This window comes from Lolium perenne, chromosome 5 (assembly GCF_019359855.2).
Source record: "Lolium perenne isolate Kyuss_39 chromosome 5, Kyuss_2.0, whole genome shotgun sequence".
NCBI lineage: Eukaryota > Viridiplantae > Streptophyta > Magnoliopsida > Poales > Poaceae > Lolium > Lolium perenne.
The window spans coordinates 155,001,750-155,018,142 of NC_067248.2; the positions used below are offsets into that span (position 1 = coordinate 155,001,750).

At 48.7% G+C, this 16,393-nt stretch overlaps 1 protein-coding gene across 1 annotated transcript; it reads right to left on the minus strand.

Annotated features, from left to right (window-relative positions):
* Positions 1-1,851: 1,851 nt before the first annotated feature.
* On the minus strand, positions 1,852-3,288 carry LOC127300309 (S-norcoclaurine synthase 1-like). Its single transcript, XM_051330410.2, has 2 exons — positions 2,709-3,288; positions 1,852-2,627 (listed from the first exon to the last, which is right to left on the minus strand). The coding sequence occupies exons 1-2, from the start codon at positions 3,221-3,223 to the stop codon at positions 2,057-2,059; spliced, it is 1,086 nt and encodes a 361-aa protein (XP_051186370.1). The 5' UTR covers positions 3,224-3,288; the 3' UTR covers positions 1,852-2,056.
* Positions 3,289-16,393: the final 13,105 nt, after the last annotated feature.

Consider the following 16,393-nt stretch of genomic DNA (forward strand, 5'->3'; position numbering starts at 1 on the left):
TTTTACAATTACCTGTAGCAGAGGTAGGTTACCATATAGGTTTACTCTTCCTCTCGTCCGGTACTCTTTTATACCATCCATAAGAAAATCCAGTGTTAGTCTCGACCAATTCACCTTGTCCATATCTTCGTGTATATGATGTATTCGTCATAAAATTTTCTAGGTTTATGTGTCATGATACGGCTAAATCAGTGTATCATGTCTTCCACCTCAGCTAAGTGCAACGCTACCACAGTGGATTGTATCTAATTTCATTAATGCATGGGCCCGGTAAACAACCAATCAAATGAGGCTTGTGTGGTTTTGATGTGCGCTCGCTGAGAGCGGATGAATGAATTTGCATCGGGTTCAATGATAGGAGTCGTATCGAAAATAAGATACGGTAACTCTCTCTCTCTCTCGTCTTTGATTAGGCTGCCACGTTGGATTTGATCCTAGCTGGCATATATTAGATACGATCTGTCTAGGTGTGTTGGGGACGCCCTTTATGATACTACTCTCATCTCTCACCTCATTAAGTGATGTGACACATCAGATTTCTGCCAACATGACATGGATGATACTATTTATGATACTCTCATTAGGGCTAGTCTAAGCACATGATTGGAATGGAAAAGCGAATCCCACCACAGACCTGCAGCCATTTATTTGGTCACCACGCGTCCAAGACAAGAAAAAAGTATAAAAAATCCTTGGAGTATGTTTTTCTTTCCAGTCAGCGCGCGCGTGTCCAGGCCTCCAATCCTATTAAAACTACTAGTATTTGAGTAAATCTCCATGAAAATGAGTTAATATGTGTAATCAGGCATTTAAACTATAGTCAAAGCTAGATAGAGCATGTGGAGAGGTGGTGCCGACCGCCTTTCCCATCTCAGCAGTGCGGCGATCATGGTCTTCTTGGCGAGAATTGTTGAGGGACTCACGCTGCTTGAGTTCTTCTTCTTCGAGTTTCTTGGGATCCTCGTCAGACATGGTGACGGGAGAGGAAGGCCAGAGGGTTTTGGAGGATGATCTACCATGCAAAGTACAAAAGGATCAGGCTTCATACTCGCTCGCCTCGACAAAAGGGTTTAAGTTTCCTTCATCCTTGCCCCTTGGTAGAATTATCAGCGTGATAATTGTGTGTTTCTTTCCTCTAGCTAGCAGCAAAAGATTTATTCTTAAGGTTTTTTCTATGTCTCAGTGAGATTTTCCTTAGAAGCAAAGTGTAACTCGCTCCAGCTGCATTTTTCTGGTCAGAAAGTGCAAAAAGTGCAACTGAAGCACTTTTTTGTGTGTGAGTTAAACTTCAAAAATTCTCACAACTGATACATAGCAAATCCATATTCTTAATATAGGCCATTCTGTTGCGAATCTTCTAGATAACTCTGTGTTTCTTCCCTATATATAGCTGCCCAAGCAACCAGAGTGGGAGCCATCCAGTAGATCATTAGATAGATTTTCATGAAATTACAAAGCTTAGAGTGATTCACATACGAGTCAATAATGTAGTCTCGGGTATAATGTCGGATTGGATCTCCGAGCTTACAGGAAGTGCGAGAATAAGAAAATCAAAATACATTTATCACTAGAAGATACCTGAAGAGTATTTTTTACTTGCAAATGATGGAAATCATTAATAGAATGATTTAAGTAAAATGAACAATTTGATGAAGTAGTCTATAGGACCCTTGTCAGGAATTGACGGTGATTGGGCTTTAAGGTGCAACACGCCTTTGAGGAAATATTCATGGCAGGGCGGTTCAGTAATAAGCAAGGAAAAAAATAGCGCTATAACAAAATAGAGTTGGCCGAAAAATACGCTATTAGCGTGCTAATAGCGCCGAAATGATGTAGCGTGGCAAGGAACTATTTCAGCGGGTATAAATTTTGGATTCGATGAAGCCGCACTGTTCTTACAACGCTCGTCTCTAATGCCATGTTGCGAAAAGAAATATAGCTGCTTGCTTAAAATGCCTTGATGCCTATGAGCTAGAGGAATGTGGGCCGTGGCAATCGGGCACTCAACTCAACTAGTAATCACTATTGTGAGCAACAATAAAGAACAAACCCATCATCAATTGATCTTCATGGCGTCCATGATCTTTTTGCCGTCGAGCTTGGTGGAGACGACGAGCTTATAGAAGTCCTCGACGCTGACGCTCCTGTAGCGCGGCTCCTGGTCGCGGACGACGTCCTCCAGCGGCCCGTACGTGGTGCCGTACTTGCCGCTGTGGAAGGCGGCGATGGACATGCGTTCCTGGCGCGGGTTGACGACGGCCCTGTGCTCGACGCTCTTGTACTTGCCGTTGGTGAAGACCTCGACGACGTCGCCGACGTTGGCGAGTAGTGCTCCGGGGAGCGGCGAGACGGGGAGCCAGCGGCCGTTCCTCCTGATCTGCAGCCCGGCAACGGAGCCCACCTGTAGCAGCAGCGTGAGCCCCGTGGCGTCGGAGTGCGGCGACAGGCCGAGCACCCGGTCCGCGTGCGGCTCCGGGCAGCGCGGGTAGTAGTTCATCCTCATGGCCTGCACCTCGGCGAGCCTCGTCATGTCCGTGGGGTCCCGCACACCCAGGTTCCCCGCCATGGCCCCGAGCAGCTCGCGGGCCACCCGCTGCACCTCGGCAGAGTAGCTCTCCAGGCAATCCCTGCAGCAAGAGAAGACATCACGGTTGTGGACATCAACGGATGCTGCAATTTGCTAGATGAAAAATGTGATGAGTACTTACTTGAACGTGGAGGGGTTGGAGGGCCAGAGGCGGAGGTGGCGGTAGCTGGGCGGCTGCGTGACGAGGTAGAACATGTCGGCCCAGTCGAGCTTCTGCTCCTCGGAGACGACGAACGCCTGGCCGTACCCCTCGATGCCTCCAGGCTCCTGGGCGAGAGCTTGCTTCTCCGGCAGCGGGAGCGCAAAGAATCCCATGACGCTCCTCTTCATCTCCTCCATGGTCTCCTCGGGAATGCCGTGGCTGACGACCTGGAAGAAGCCCCAGTCCTCGCAGGCCATGCGCAGCCTGGCGGCCTCCTCGGCGCGATCTTCCTCCTTCTGGCCGAAGAGCCGGGCGAAGTCGACGACGGGGACATGCTCCTGCTCGTCGGCAGGGGCGTCGGGGAGTGTGGGTTCAGGCCGCAGGTAGCGGTTGAGGAGGGTGGGCGGGAGGTCTTCGGGCCGGCCGGCGAGGTCCTGCACGTTGGGCACCGGCAGCGAGCCTCCCAGGTTCCGCGGCATTGTTGCTTCTTCCATCAGAAGTGGTGGATCGATCGAATGGTGTGCTTGCTCTTAGCTCTTGCTGGCAGCTCACTCCCCGTGTGATTTATACGGCAGGTGAAAGGCTGAAACCGGCCTACGCGGCTACGCGTTGCCCACACGTTGGGATCTGAGATGATTTGGGGAAGATGAGAGAGATCCAAACGGGGAATATAGGGAGTGGTGATTAGATGTGCACACGTGTAACACGTGTTGATCAAAGTCTCTGTAACACATTGCCGACCAACGTTTGCTGAGCGGGTAGCTTGTAGCTGCATGCACCTTCTCGGGTCCCATGGTTGTGCGCTCCGCCAGAACTCTTTTGATTCTATCTCGTGACTCGACCATCTTCATCAGCATCCTGAGAAGACTGTAGGCTTGTGCGGCAACAGCATAACAAAACAAATCCATGAGACATCCAGCCTGAATAATAATAAACGATTATCTGGCCGTCAACACATAACTCCATTTTATCTCTTTGCCATGTGGATGCACTCCTCCCTCAACTTCTATGTCAGCGGTGGACAGAATAGACAGGCAGGGAGTTTTTTTTGGCTGTAGACACAAGTTGAAAAGCTCCCTAGATTGTGTAAGAAATTGATAGATCTTAGCGTTGTCTGATTGCGCCACTCTATGATCCACATGTCCTCATCAGACACTTTCTTCTCTTTCTCAAGTGGCCGCAACCAAAGTCTTGAATCTTCATATCTTGAAGATAACAACTTACAGAGAGGATTTTGAGAGGGATACGCCATCAAAGTGACACTGACCAGATGATTGCTGCCAGCAAAATGTGCACATGGTTGTGGTCGTGCAGAAGGACCAAGCTAGCCAAGACTGTACCACTGTACCAGACGTGTAGCAGATCGTATTCTTTTCTGATTGCACTCAAACGATGACAATAACCTTGACCTGAACATTTACCTTTTGTGGATATTCCATATGCACCAACACGTCCAGGTCATGGTGGCAACTGGATTTGGTTATGGTGCGACACCTTGTCAGACAGCACGTTAGCAGGGACCTCTATGGTGCCGCTGCACGATTGAACTTTCTTGACATTTTTCTTGCTAACAGTGTTGCCATGAGAAGTAGACACCACAAGAGTTGAATCGACTCCCAAGAAAACTTAGTGGCGTGTAAACAATAGTCCTCGGTGCCTTTATACCTGATATGAGAGCAGTTCCGATGGCATGCAAAAGATGATGCTTTGGAATTTCGCACAACCGTATCTTCAACTTGCAACTGTTAGGTTGATCTCCACCACGTACGAGCTCAACGGCTCGACGTACCCTTTGACCGCACTATGATCGGAGCGTCCAACCGTTCACTGGTTGGTTGGTCCCTCTCGCATGTGCTATATATAGAGTGGTGGGGGCGGTGCCACTAATCACGAGGTTGACTGGAGTGCCACTCGCCCCAACGACACACCTACCGATCTAGGGTTCTTGCACAATGCCGATGGGAAGCTCCGTCGCCACCCCTCTCGCTCGACCTCATGCCAGTCGCCATCGCCATCGCCAGAAGGTAAACCCACAGTACCAGTACATTCTTTACGGAGAAAGTGAGTACCTGGCATTAGATCTACCCTAGTCGATCTAGCAGAACAAACATTGGTATCAGAGCCTCTTCTAGGTTGTAGATCTCATGTTTTCGGGTAGAAATGTTCATAGAAACCCTAGATAGATTTCAAAATCCCCACAGTATAAAAGAGAAAGCAATGCTCACCGAGCAGAGCCTCGGGCTCGCCGGAAAATAAGAGAAAGCCCACCCCACAGGCTGATGCTGCTCGCGGTCACCGGCTGTTGCTGCTCGCGCACGCCGGCAAAGGGCGCCGCCGCTCAGCCGTTTCACGCTGGTGCGCCCACTGGGCACACGCGACGGCAAAAGGGCCAAGGGGGCGCCACACTAGCTCGTCCCCAGCCGAGTGCTGGGAGCCCTCCTCGCCGTCGACCATCGGTGTATGGTGCCTGTAGAGTATCTCGGGTGGGGAGGAGGAAAAGAAAAGAAAATGGAAAGGTGGAGGAAGGGCTCGACGTCGCCGGCGGCGCGCCGGCGCGGCGCTCGTCCTTTTCCTCCTCGGGCCACCGTCGGAGAGAGGCCGGTGGGGAAAACTAATCTAGGGTTAGGGTTTACCTAGGTGCGCCGGCCGCTGGACGCTTTTATGCTGGCGAGGGATGCGCTCAGCCGTCCAATGCATCGGACGGATGGCGTTTCTCCTTCCGCTCGCAGAGCGGGTCGGGGCGCGGTGGCAGGCCGCGGGCTGCTAACGGGCCGTGAGCTGTGGACTAGCAGGCCGCAAGCTGGCGCGCCGTGCGACGCGTTACACTTTTCTCGCTCGCGTGGGCCTGGGCCGCGGGAGCATATTTGGGAGGCCTGAACAGTTTTACAGTTTGTCTGTTTTTTGTTTTAACAGAGGCTAGTTTAGGCATTTTTGGCCAAATTTTATCTAGTTTTTTCGTAAGCAAATTGAACCAACGAGATATTTGTTTTAGGAAATAAAGTAACAGTAATGCCTCTGAAAAGTTTAAAGTCATAGTTTCCGATGCAAATAGTTAAAGATGCATTTTAGTTTTGAAAAATGCAAAAGTGATGATTAAAATTTAAAAAGTTGATTAGAAGTGATTGTTGAAACAATTATGATCCTATCATTTTATGACCAACATTATTAATGGCATGATCATGTTTTGTTGTAATAATATGTGCAAAAGTGACAGTTAAAATTTTAAAGAGATAATTAAAGTGATTATTGTGACAATTATGGTTCTGTTATTTGACCAACGTTATTAATGACATGATCATGTTTTGCCCAACGGTGATATAGATTTAAATTGCACAAATAGTTGTATGTTTTAATTTTGACCAACGTTAAATTATTGCATGCAATTGTTGTTATGATCTCATTTCATTGTGGTTTGAAGGAGGGTACTACTTGATGAGCTGCATCAATGATGTTCCAACCCTCAGAGGTGACAACTACACTGAATGAAGAAAGAAGGTTGATTTGTGCTGAGGTGGACTGGGTTCCCAAAACCGGTCAGATCAAAAGATCTAGTCAGATGACAAGGATGATGATGCTGCATGATAGAATGAAAAGTGGCTAAGTGCCAATAAAAAGTGCATGTCATTTATAAAGAATACAATTGAGAACGCTAGTGTGGGCTCAGTTGCAGAGTATGCTTCCGTAGGGGAGTATTTGAAAGAATAAAGAGTCAGTTCACTGGTTCTTCAAAGATATGTGCGACCCAAAAGTACACATGGACAGAAAGGACATGGCAAATGTGCCATATGGTGTAATAATGCTTATGTGGGGTTGCTTTACTCCATGATGAGCTTTATTTATTGTCCTTGCGTGAAAAAGTATTGTTTGTGTGTAAAATGAATAAGCAAATATCCGCGTCGGAAAAAGAACAAAACAAAAGAAAAAGAACTGATGAATCATCAAAATTATGGCACTGTCGCTTAGGCCATATTTCTAGGGGGGGAATAGAAATACTTATTAAAAATGATATTCTTCCACCATTAGAATTCTCAGACATAGAACAGTGTATCGATTGCATTAAAGGAAAATTTGTAAAGCAAATTAAAAAGGTGTAAATCGAAGCACATCAACACTAGAAATAATTCACACCGATATATTTGGACCATTTCCTTTGAAAAGTGTGGATGGCTATGATTCGTTCATAACATTCACAGATGATTACACCCGATATGGCTATATTTATCAAATCAAAGAAAGAACAGAAACGTTGGATAAATTTAAAATATTTAAAGGTGAAGTTGAAAATCAACATGATAAAAGAATAAAGATAGTCAGATATGATCGTGGAGGGGAGTACTATGGTCGATATACTCCATATGGCCAAGTCCCTGGACCTTTTGCAATGTTCTTACAAGAGACTGGAATAGTCGCCCAGTATTCTATGCCGGGCGAACCTCGGCAGAATGGGGTAGCTCAAAGGCGCAACCGTATGATGGGCTATTTCACCCTACAATTGGGATTATGGATTAAGGCATTAAAAACCGTGATCCACATTCTAAACAGAGTACCAAGCAAATCGGTGCCCAAAACACCGTATGAGCTATGGACAGGGAGAGTGCCTTCTCTAAACCACCTGAAAGTGTGGGGGAGCCCTGTTGAGGCCAAAGTATTTAATCCAAATATCGCAAAGTTAGATACCAAAACAGTCAGCTGCCATTTTATTGACTATCCTGAAAAGTTAAAAGGTTATCGTTTCTACTGTCCAGAGAAATACACAAAGTTTGTGGAAACGAGACATGTTGTCTTCTTAGAGGATGAAATGATGAGGGGGAGCATGGTAGCGCGGAAAATTGATCTTGAGGAGAAGAGGGTGCATGCACCTAATCCGATGACTCATGATCCATTTTTTGCGCTACCATGTGCACATGCACCGATAATCCCTGCGATTGTGGTGCAAGCGCCTGTTGTGACTCCACCCATGACAATGATGATGAAAAATCGGAACCTATCCGTCAGGAGCCGAATGAACCATTTGTTGAGCATGAAAGGGAGCAACAACAGCCACCTCCAGAAGCTAAGCCACAAGTTGAGGAACAGAATGCTCCAGAGAATGAGGCCTCTAGAAGGTCTACAAGAGCTAGAAAATCATCCATTTCGACTGATTACAAAGTTTACAACACAGAAACAGTTCATATGGAAGGTGATCCCACTTCATAGGAAGAAGCCGTGAGAAGCCCAGATTTATCAAAGTGGGTGGAGGGCATGGAAGATGAATGAGATCGATGAGTGCCAACAATGTTTGAGACTTAGAGAATATTCTTAAGGGAGCCAAAACAGTGGGCTGCAAATGGGTCTACAAAATAAAATATGACTCCAATGGGAATGTCGAAAAGTATAAAGCACGACTTGTGGAAAAAAGATTTACACAAAGTGAAGGGATAGATTACAATGAGACATTTTCTCCAGTCTCATGTAAGGATTCCTTCAGAATCATAATGGCACTAGTTGCACATTTTAATTTAGAGTTGCATCAAATGGATGTAAAGACGATATTTCTAAACGGGGATTTAGAAGAAAATGTCTACGTGAAACAACCCAAGGGTTTTATCATGGAGAGCAATGAAGAAATGGGATGCCGCCCAAAAGAAATCCATTTATGGATTAAAGCAAGCCTCTAGTCAGTGGTATCTAAAGTTCAATGAGACAATTAAGAGATTTGGATTTAAAGAAAATATTGAGGGCAACTGCGTTTATGCAAAGTTTAAAAGTGGGAAATATACTTTCCTAATCTTGTATGTGGATGATATTCTGCTTGCCAGTAGTGATGTTAGTCTACTGCAAGAGACAAAGAAGTTTTTGTCCTCAAAATTTGATATCAAAGATCTTGGAGAAGCGTCATATGTTTTGAGCATAGAAATTCACCGAGATAGGAAGAATGGAGTATTAGGACTATCGCAACAGGCTTATTTAGAAAAGATTCTAAGTAAGTATAATATGCATAAGTGCAGTGCCACACCTGCCCCTATAGTCAAGGGCGATAGTTTTGGGAAACATCAAAGTCCCCAAAATCAATACGACCTCGATCAAATGAAAGCAGTTCCATATGCTTCAGCCATTGGAAGCCTACGGTATGCACAAGTGTGCACTCGTCCTGACTTAGCTTTTATTACCGGAGTACTCGGTGGATATCAAGAAAATCCAGGTTTTGAACACTAGAAAATGGTAAAGAAGACATTGCGTTATGTGAAAGGCACAAAGAACTACATGCTAACATACAGAAGAACTGATTCCTAGAAATAAGAGGGTATTCAGATGAAGATTTTACGGGAGATAAAGATGATAGAAAATCCACATCTGGATATGTATTCACTCTCGCAGGGGGGAGCTATTTCGTGGAGAAGCTCCAAACAGACAATAATTGCATCATCCACGATGTATGCAGAATTTATAGCATGTTATGTAGCCATAGGACAGCCATTATGGTTAAAGAAATTTATACCCGACTTGAAAGTGGTAGATTGTATTGACAAACCACTAAAGATGTACTGCGACAATGAGCCTGCAATATTTTATGCTCACAACAATAAGTAGAGTAATGCTGCGAAACCGATTGAGGTTAAGTATTATGTTGTGAAACACAAGATGCAGGATCAAATTATAAGTCTCAAGCATATAAGGACAAAAGATATGCTTGCGGATTCACTAACGAAAAGCTTACCACCTAGCGTGTTCAAGGAACACGTAGCCGGCATGAAGTTAAGGGAAAGTCTTATCTATCCTGAATCACAAGAGGCCCAAAAATAAAAGAATTTATTCCATTAGATAAGTAGCAACAGCTAGGAAAACTAGGGGATCTTGTACCTGAGACACTGCATGTCTAGCACATCCACTCCAATAGACACATGCTCATGTAGTAGCCAATATGTATAAACCATATGCACCAGGCGTGACCCAGATTTCAGAGCATACAAACAACAGATGTAATGGTCGCGCTTTAGAAAACCACTAGGTATGATTCCCAAGCCGGTCACTGGTTGCCATACAGAGCGTGAAATTTGAATCACACATGCACTTGTACTATGAAGTGCAGTATACCAAGCCCATGAAATGGCATGAATTGAGATGACTATAATTCCCATACAGCAGCATCACCATTGCCATAATGTTGATGGAAATCCTTCAGAAATATTGCCATGACAATAGTGAACTCCTATATCAAAAAATTCTCCATCAATGTTAGGTATCCAAACAATTTTCCAGTGGAACAATGCAAAACTGTACCGGTGTACACACCAAGGCACTGAATCATCAAGGTCTCTCACTTCAGGGTGGTTGTCTCTGCTGATCAGACCACTCAATATAGCTTCTTCAGATTCTGCACATGGCTTCTTCAGATTTTTTTTTAAAAAATATTGAAGCTTGCCCAAAGATAAGTAAATAGCACTTCTTACTAATGGTTCCCAGAACATCGGTAGCACCACTATTCTTACCCATTGCAGCAGCCACTAGTGTTTCTGTAGTTGGACAGTTACCAACAAATAGTTCCACTGTTCAATGGCCATGGCAAACGAACTTCGTCAACCTAAGAACATCGTCAACAGATAGTGGACGGCACGATAGTTGATGCTCACGTTGAAAATACATAGGCCGAGGGGGAGGCGTGGCTGCCACTGTACCTTGTTATGCATAGTATTGTAACTAGTGAGACTGCGGGAGTGCAGAGATTACCATAGTACTCCGGGATTTTGAACTCGGCAACATTACCCATTGTCGTAGGGAAACTATCAGAAGTGCATCGCCGAGATGGCTTCATGATGGCATCGCTAGAAGACTCAGCCATTTGATTCCTTTTGAACATCAGCCATGGTCAATTGGTGGGGGCCGTGCCTCATTCTGATCTGCATGAACACCCGTGAAAGAAGGCAGGGGAATGGGCCGATGTACTGGAACCATGCTTATGATGTGTTGACCGGAGCTACGCTTGAAGAGTTCACTATCGTTGTGGAATTGCTAAAATTGAACCGTCGGTGCGAAAATCACCGTCGCTGGAACTGCCGGCAACATATGTGCTATGGTTAGGGGCACCACTCCGGCAGGGACACTGTTGGTGCCGAGGGCATCTCCAACAGGTCGATGCAAATCGGTGTCCGCGTGCGTCCGTTTGCGTCGCGAGGCGGACACGAAAAGATCGTTTTTGTTCGTACGTCCGTTTGCACCTGGGGTGTCTCCAGCGGTCCGACGTATTTTCGCGTCGCATGAATTATGATGTTTAAAAACAATAAAATAAAGAGTTCCAACGAAGTCATAGTTATTACATCCAAATTTTAAAAAGTCTACATGAAAATAAGATGATATTTCTCTAGGCATGGTATTCATGGCCAGCCAATGCCCACTGATGCTCAATCAGTTGCACACGGTCTCGTCAGTGACTTCTACATTTATATGCAGATAGTCCTCCCAAGAAAAAGCCCCAGGGAGTAGCGCAACAAGCTCACCTTGGAATTCCCAGTGGTTCTCATTGCGGCTATCGCAGCATGTCATCACCTCATGCAATGTCTACGTGGACTGATCAGACTCCTCGTCGGAAGAGGAGTCAACGACCTCCGCGTGGAACTTATCCAGCATCTGCCACATGTCCATCTGCGTGGGTACAACCGTGGATCAATGGCCGCGCACAATAGCGCCGAAAACAGGAGTAAGACACCTACCAGCGTAATTGACCGAACAGGTCGTGGGCGGCGCAACCGGGTTGCGCCACGTTTGGCCCCAAAACAGGCGGCATGTACGCGCCGGAGCCAAACCCGACTACGATCCTGCTCTCCCGCGCGGCGAGAACCGAGCCAACAGCGTATTGCGCAGCTGCGGCGAGACGACGACGGGTGGGGTTGGGGTGGTGGGGTCGCACTAGGGCAGCAAAGAAGGGGAAAACGAAGCAAATCGAAGCGCTCAATTTCGCTGTCCCTGACTTGCGGGACCGGGTAAGAAAAGGAGGACGCTCGGCGCGACCGCGGACCATCCGCGAAGACGCAAACCTGGCGCATATTTGGGCTAGGTTTGCGTCGCCACGGATGACCCGGTCACTTTGCGTCGCCCCGCTAGAGCAGGGCTCAGACGCATTTTCGGTCACGGCGGATACAAACGGTCGCTCAACATCTGTTTGCGTCGCCCCGTTGGAGATGCCCTGAGGTTGCAGCTGACCAGAGTCTTGGCAAGGACGAAACCAGCAACACAGCGGTTAGGGATGGTTGTTGGGCCAAACAATTCATGGAGCATGTTGTGGGTGCGGCGGCGATGGAGCCAGTACATGCCGAAGGGACCACGTCGAGAGTCTCCTTGTTGGTGTTGGTTAGTGATGGCGATAAGTGGAGGTGTCCTGCTCGGGCTTGAAGCACATGGACACGGCCACTCCGCGATGATGGCAGTCCCGGGCAATGAAGATTGAAGAGTACTTGGGCGCCATCCCTTCCGACGAGATGTCAGCTTGGACCGCGCATTCCGTCGAACAGGCCACGGGCGTCACAATGATGGTATCATTGGGAGGAGCAACAACAACGGCCGCTAGTGACTCGTCGATGAAGGGGACCGTAGCTGGGGGCTAGGTCAGCCCTACCGATGCACGGGCCCGGCGACGCAACCGGCGGTGTTCTGCATTGATCGGTGAGGACTATCGAACCAAACCATAAGAGCAACAGTCAGCAGACTATAAGACTTAAAATAATATAGTTTTGCTGAGTTGAATGAAAGAGAAGAGGAGAGAGAAGAGAAGGTTGTAGGATAGTAGCCAGCTGCAGCGCGTGCTCCTAGGCACTTTGTGAGATTATAAAGTGGGCCATATGCATAAAAGTATAGTTCATATTTGTATCTAACTATTGTATGGACTGACTACAAGTAGACCATAAATGACATGGCAAAAACATATAGGGTGTGTTTGGTTCACGCCCCAGCTCGCCCTACCAACATGCGGGCGTGCCAATTTATTGGCGAACAAATCACTCGCCCACAGATGACCCAAGATTTGGCTAAACTTACACTCTACTGCACCTTGAGAACTGGGGCTCGCCAAAAAATTGGACACAGACCAAACAGCAGCCGTGGGTCACGGGCTTGCCAAAATTTTGGTCCGGCCAGCTTTGGGTAAGAATCAAACGCACCCATAGCCAACTGCTGATTCTTCTATTGTTCTTGCTCTAATATCGTCGAATTCGTTCTGGTGTCTCGATGACCATGCATCGAGGAATTTCTTAACATCGGCATATTAGAACATCTCCAATCTCCAGTCGCCCCTCCCTCACCCATTCGGCTTTCGACAAGTTTTGCCAGCAGAATGAGGGAAGGTAAAAATTTGGGACCAGCCGATTTAATCTTAATAAAATGGTTCCCGCCTGATGAACGGATGACATATGCAAATGACCTAAAACCATGGTTACATAATAAAACAAGGTTTAAAACATTAAAAAGAACTAGCCCCTCCTTTGAGCATCCAAAGATGATCCACCAGATCGTTTTGCAGTTCTGTCCTAGATTTCCTGTCGTATGGCGAGAAAGGCAGCTAACGCAAGCGGCACCGGACCACGAACAACCGCAAGAGGACACATTTAATGACATGTTTCAAGGTTAATAACTTGATATTCCCGCTCACTCTCAATAGTCATGTTGTGCATGATCACGCATGCACTCATCACATCCGTCATTTGATCTTTCGACTAGGTAAGAGCTCGGAGCCTGACCATAGCAAATCGGGCTTGAATCACACCAAATGTCCGCTCGACGTCCTTCCTGCAAACCTCCTGGTGCTGAGAAAAATGGGCTCTCTTTCCCGGAGTAGGCCGTGAGATTGTCTTCACAAATGTTGCACATCTTAGATAGATCTCATCCGCTAGATAGTATCCTTTGGTGTACTCATGGCCATTGGCCACATAGTTCACCGGAGGAGACTGACCTTCGATAAGCTTGGAGAACACATTGGAACACTGCAGCACGTTGGTATCATTATGGGATACATCCATAATGAAAATAGCATGTCAAATCCACACCTCTTGACCTGCCATTGCCTCAAGTATAATGTTGCAACCTCCTTTTAACCTTTGTACATTCGTTGCCAAGAAAATGGACAGTTCTTTCAGTTTCAATGCTTGCAGTTGATGCTGCCAAGCATTCCAGGAGTTTCATATGCAAGCATCCTCAAAGCAGCAGCGCGATTCTAGATCGTGGAAAATCCGATCGTGCCGACACAATCTTGCTTGCAAATGAAGTAGTTCTCGTAATGCCGAAAGACCACATCGCCGTGGATTGGGTTATCGGCGAAGTAGTTTGCGTAGAGCATGCAATACCCCTATATCCTTTGCCTCGCATTGCTCTTGCGCCACCCCAACTTTGAACCACCATGCCGTGGCTTGGCATCCTGGGCATACATGGCGAGAAGAGAACCCAGGATTTCCATATGCTCTCTCTCGGCGTCCGTGGCAACAGCCTTGGCCTCTTCGTCAAACAGAATGTCGGACATGTACTCATCGTCTGAATCCATCGCAGGCAAATCACCGAACACCTCGCGGGTAGGAACGCCGAGAGGTGGCCCCGGAAGGGTTGGAGGATGGTTACGGGTGCAAGATCTACGGCCGACGAGCTTGGAGACGGCTGGGAGAGGTTTTGATGGGAGGTCCAGCCTTTTCGACGGTGGGAAGGACGGAGGCGTCGAGCGGAGTAGTGACGGCAACGGTCGGTCCGGGTGGGAAGGAAAGGGGTGAAATGAGTTTTTTTCCTCTCTCTCGCCAACACCGCGGCCCACACCATTTTTAGCTTCGAATTCATCGGCTTTAATCTACAACTTTTTCCGAAAGTTGTAGATTAAAGCCGATGAATTCGAAGCTTTTCCAAAACACTACATTAGATAGCCCGAGATCTATACTAACATCACAGAGACTTGGTGCGATGGAGGTTCACGCGTCGTCGTCAGTGTCCTCGCCGGAGAAGTCGGACTCATCGTCGGAGCAGTCCACGATGATGAAGTCGCGCCGCGCCATCTCCGGGCCGATGGACGCACGCCTGGCCCTACGAACGTCGTTCTCCTCCCCCTCGGCGGCATCGATGGCATGGTTAGCCTTCTCCCACACTTTGGTGACAACCGTCATGAGGGAGTTGCGTCGGGCCATGGCGAGGTGGCGCACCTCCCAAGCGGCATCGTCCTCCACCTCGTCGGTGCTCGAGTCGAGCTCGATCGACGGGAGCAGAGGAGGCCGACGCGATGCCGACACGATCACCTACCCCTCCTCGCCATCATACGTGCGTGGGAGGATACCGTTCCACACGGGAGAGCGTGGGTTGCGGGGCGAGAGTGCGGCGCGCTCGGCGAGCATCTTGGACGCTCGCCTCGCCGACGCAAAGCCGCGGCCAAGAGGTGGATTGGTGCGGCCTCCACACACGGAATTGGGCAGCGCCATCGCGGGAGGTGGTATAGGTGGCGGAGAGGAGGCGAGCGGCTGCGGCGATTTGAATTGCGAGGCCAAGATCGACGACAATCGACTTAATTCAGCGGCAGCGACGGGAGACGAATGAGGAAAAAATGATGCGGATTTACCTCATCAAAACCCTCGCAGCCGACACAAATAGAGGTTTTGCGGACCTCTAATTAGTGGGTAGATGTAGGAAAATGATCTGATTCCCCCGGGGGATCGCGTCCTCCCAACCCCCGCACACAGCGCATGACACGTGTCCTATGGGCCCCACCTTATCGCTTTCCAGTCGATCCCCTTTCTTCCCCACGAGCCACGATCTGCGAGACAGAGGAGCGCTGCCCCAACCCCCAACTCCATGGGCGACCTTGCCCGAGGCGCCGCGCTTGCGCCGGACGCCGGTGCCTCTCCCCATCGCCGTCGCCCAACCACCGCACACCCCATCGCCGGTCCCCATGGATACCTTGGCCGCACACCCTAGATCTCGCCGCCGCGCTACCATATGCTCCCGCTGCCATATACCTGCCGCCGGACGCTGGATTATACCTGCCGCCGGCCCGGCTCCAAGCTCGCGCGTGCCGGCCCGGCTCGTCGGACGCCGCCTCCCCCGACCTTCTCCTCCAGCAGCTGCTCTGCGCTCGTCGCCGGCCGCCTCCCATAGCTCCCGCTCCCTCCTAAGGCTCCACGGCGTGCTGCCATGCTTCACCTGCCCTGCGCGCGGCCGCCGCCTTCCCCGACCAAATCCTACTGCAGCCGCCGCCTCCCCCACGCGCGGTCGTCGGTTCCCCTAACTCCCGGCATGTGCAGCCCTCCGGGGTCAACGTCGCCCAAGGTCCTAGACAATGCTGCTGCTGCAAGGCGAGGCGGGGCTTGCTACAAGGGCGGTCGGGCTTTGCTACAACAGCCGGCCTGCCTTGCTACCGGTGGTGGGCGGCGCTGCTGAGAGCGGCGGGAGGCACTGGTACAAGGGGAGGGATGTGCTACTAGTGGCTGTCACTAGTGCTACCAGCCCAGGGCGTCGATGCTACATGTGGTCGCCGCCGATGCTACCAGCGCCGCCTCCATCTCGCACTCCTCTGCTTCGTTAGAAGTTTTGCTGCCTTAGCTACATGTGGAGGCCAGTTTTGCTATTTAAGGTGTCCGGCATTGCTACCGAAGGAGGGTGTATTTTTGCTACCATAGACATAGGGCGTTGCTACTAGTGGCTTCTGGCGTTGCTCTCCTAGATGAACAGAG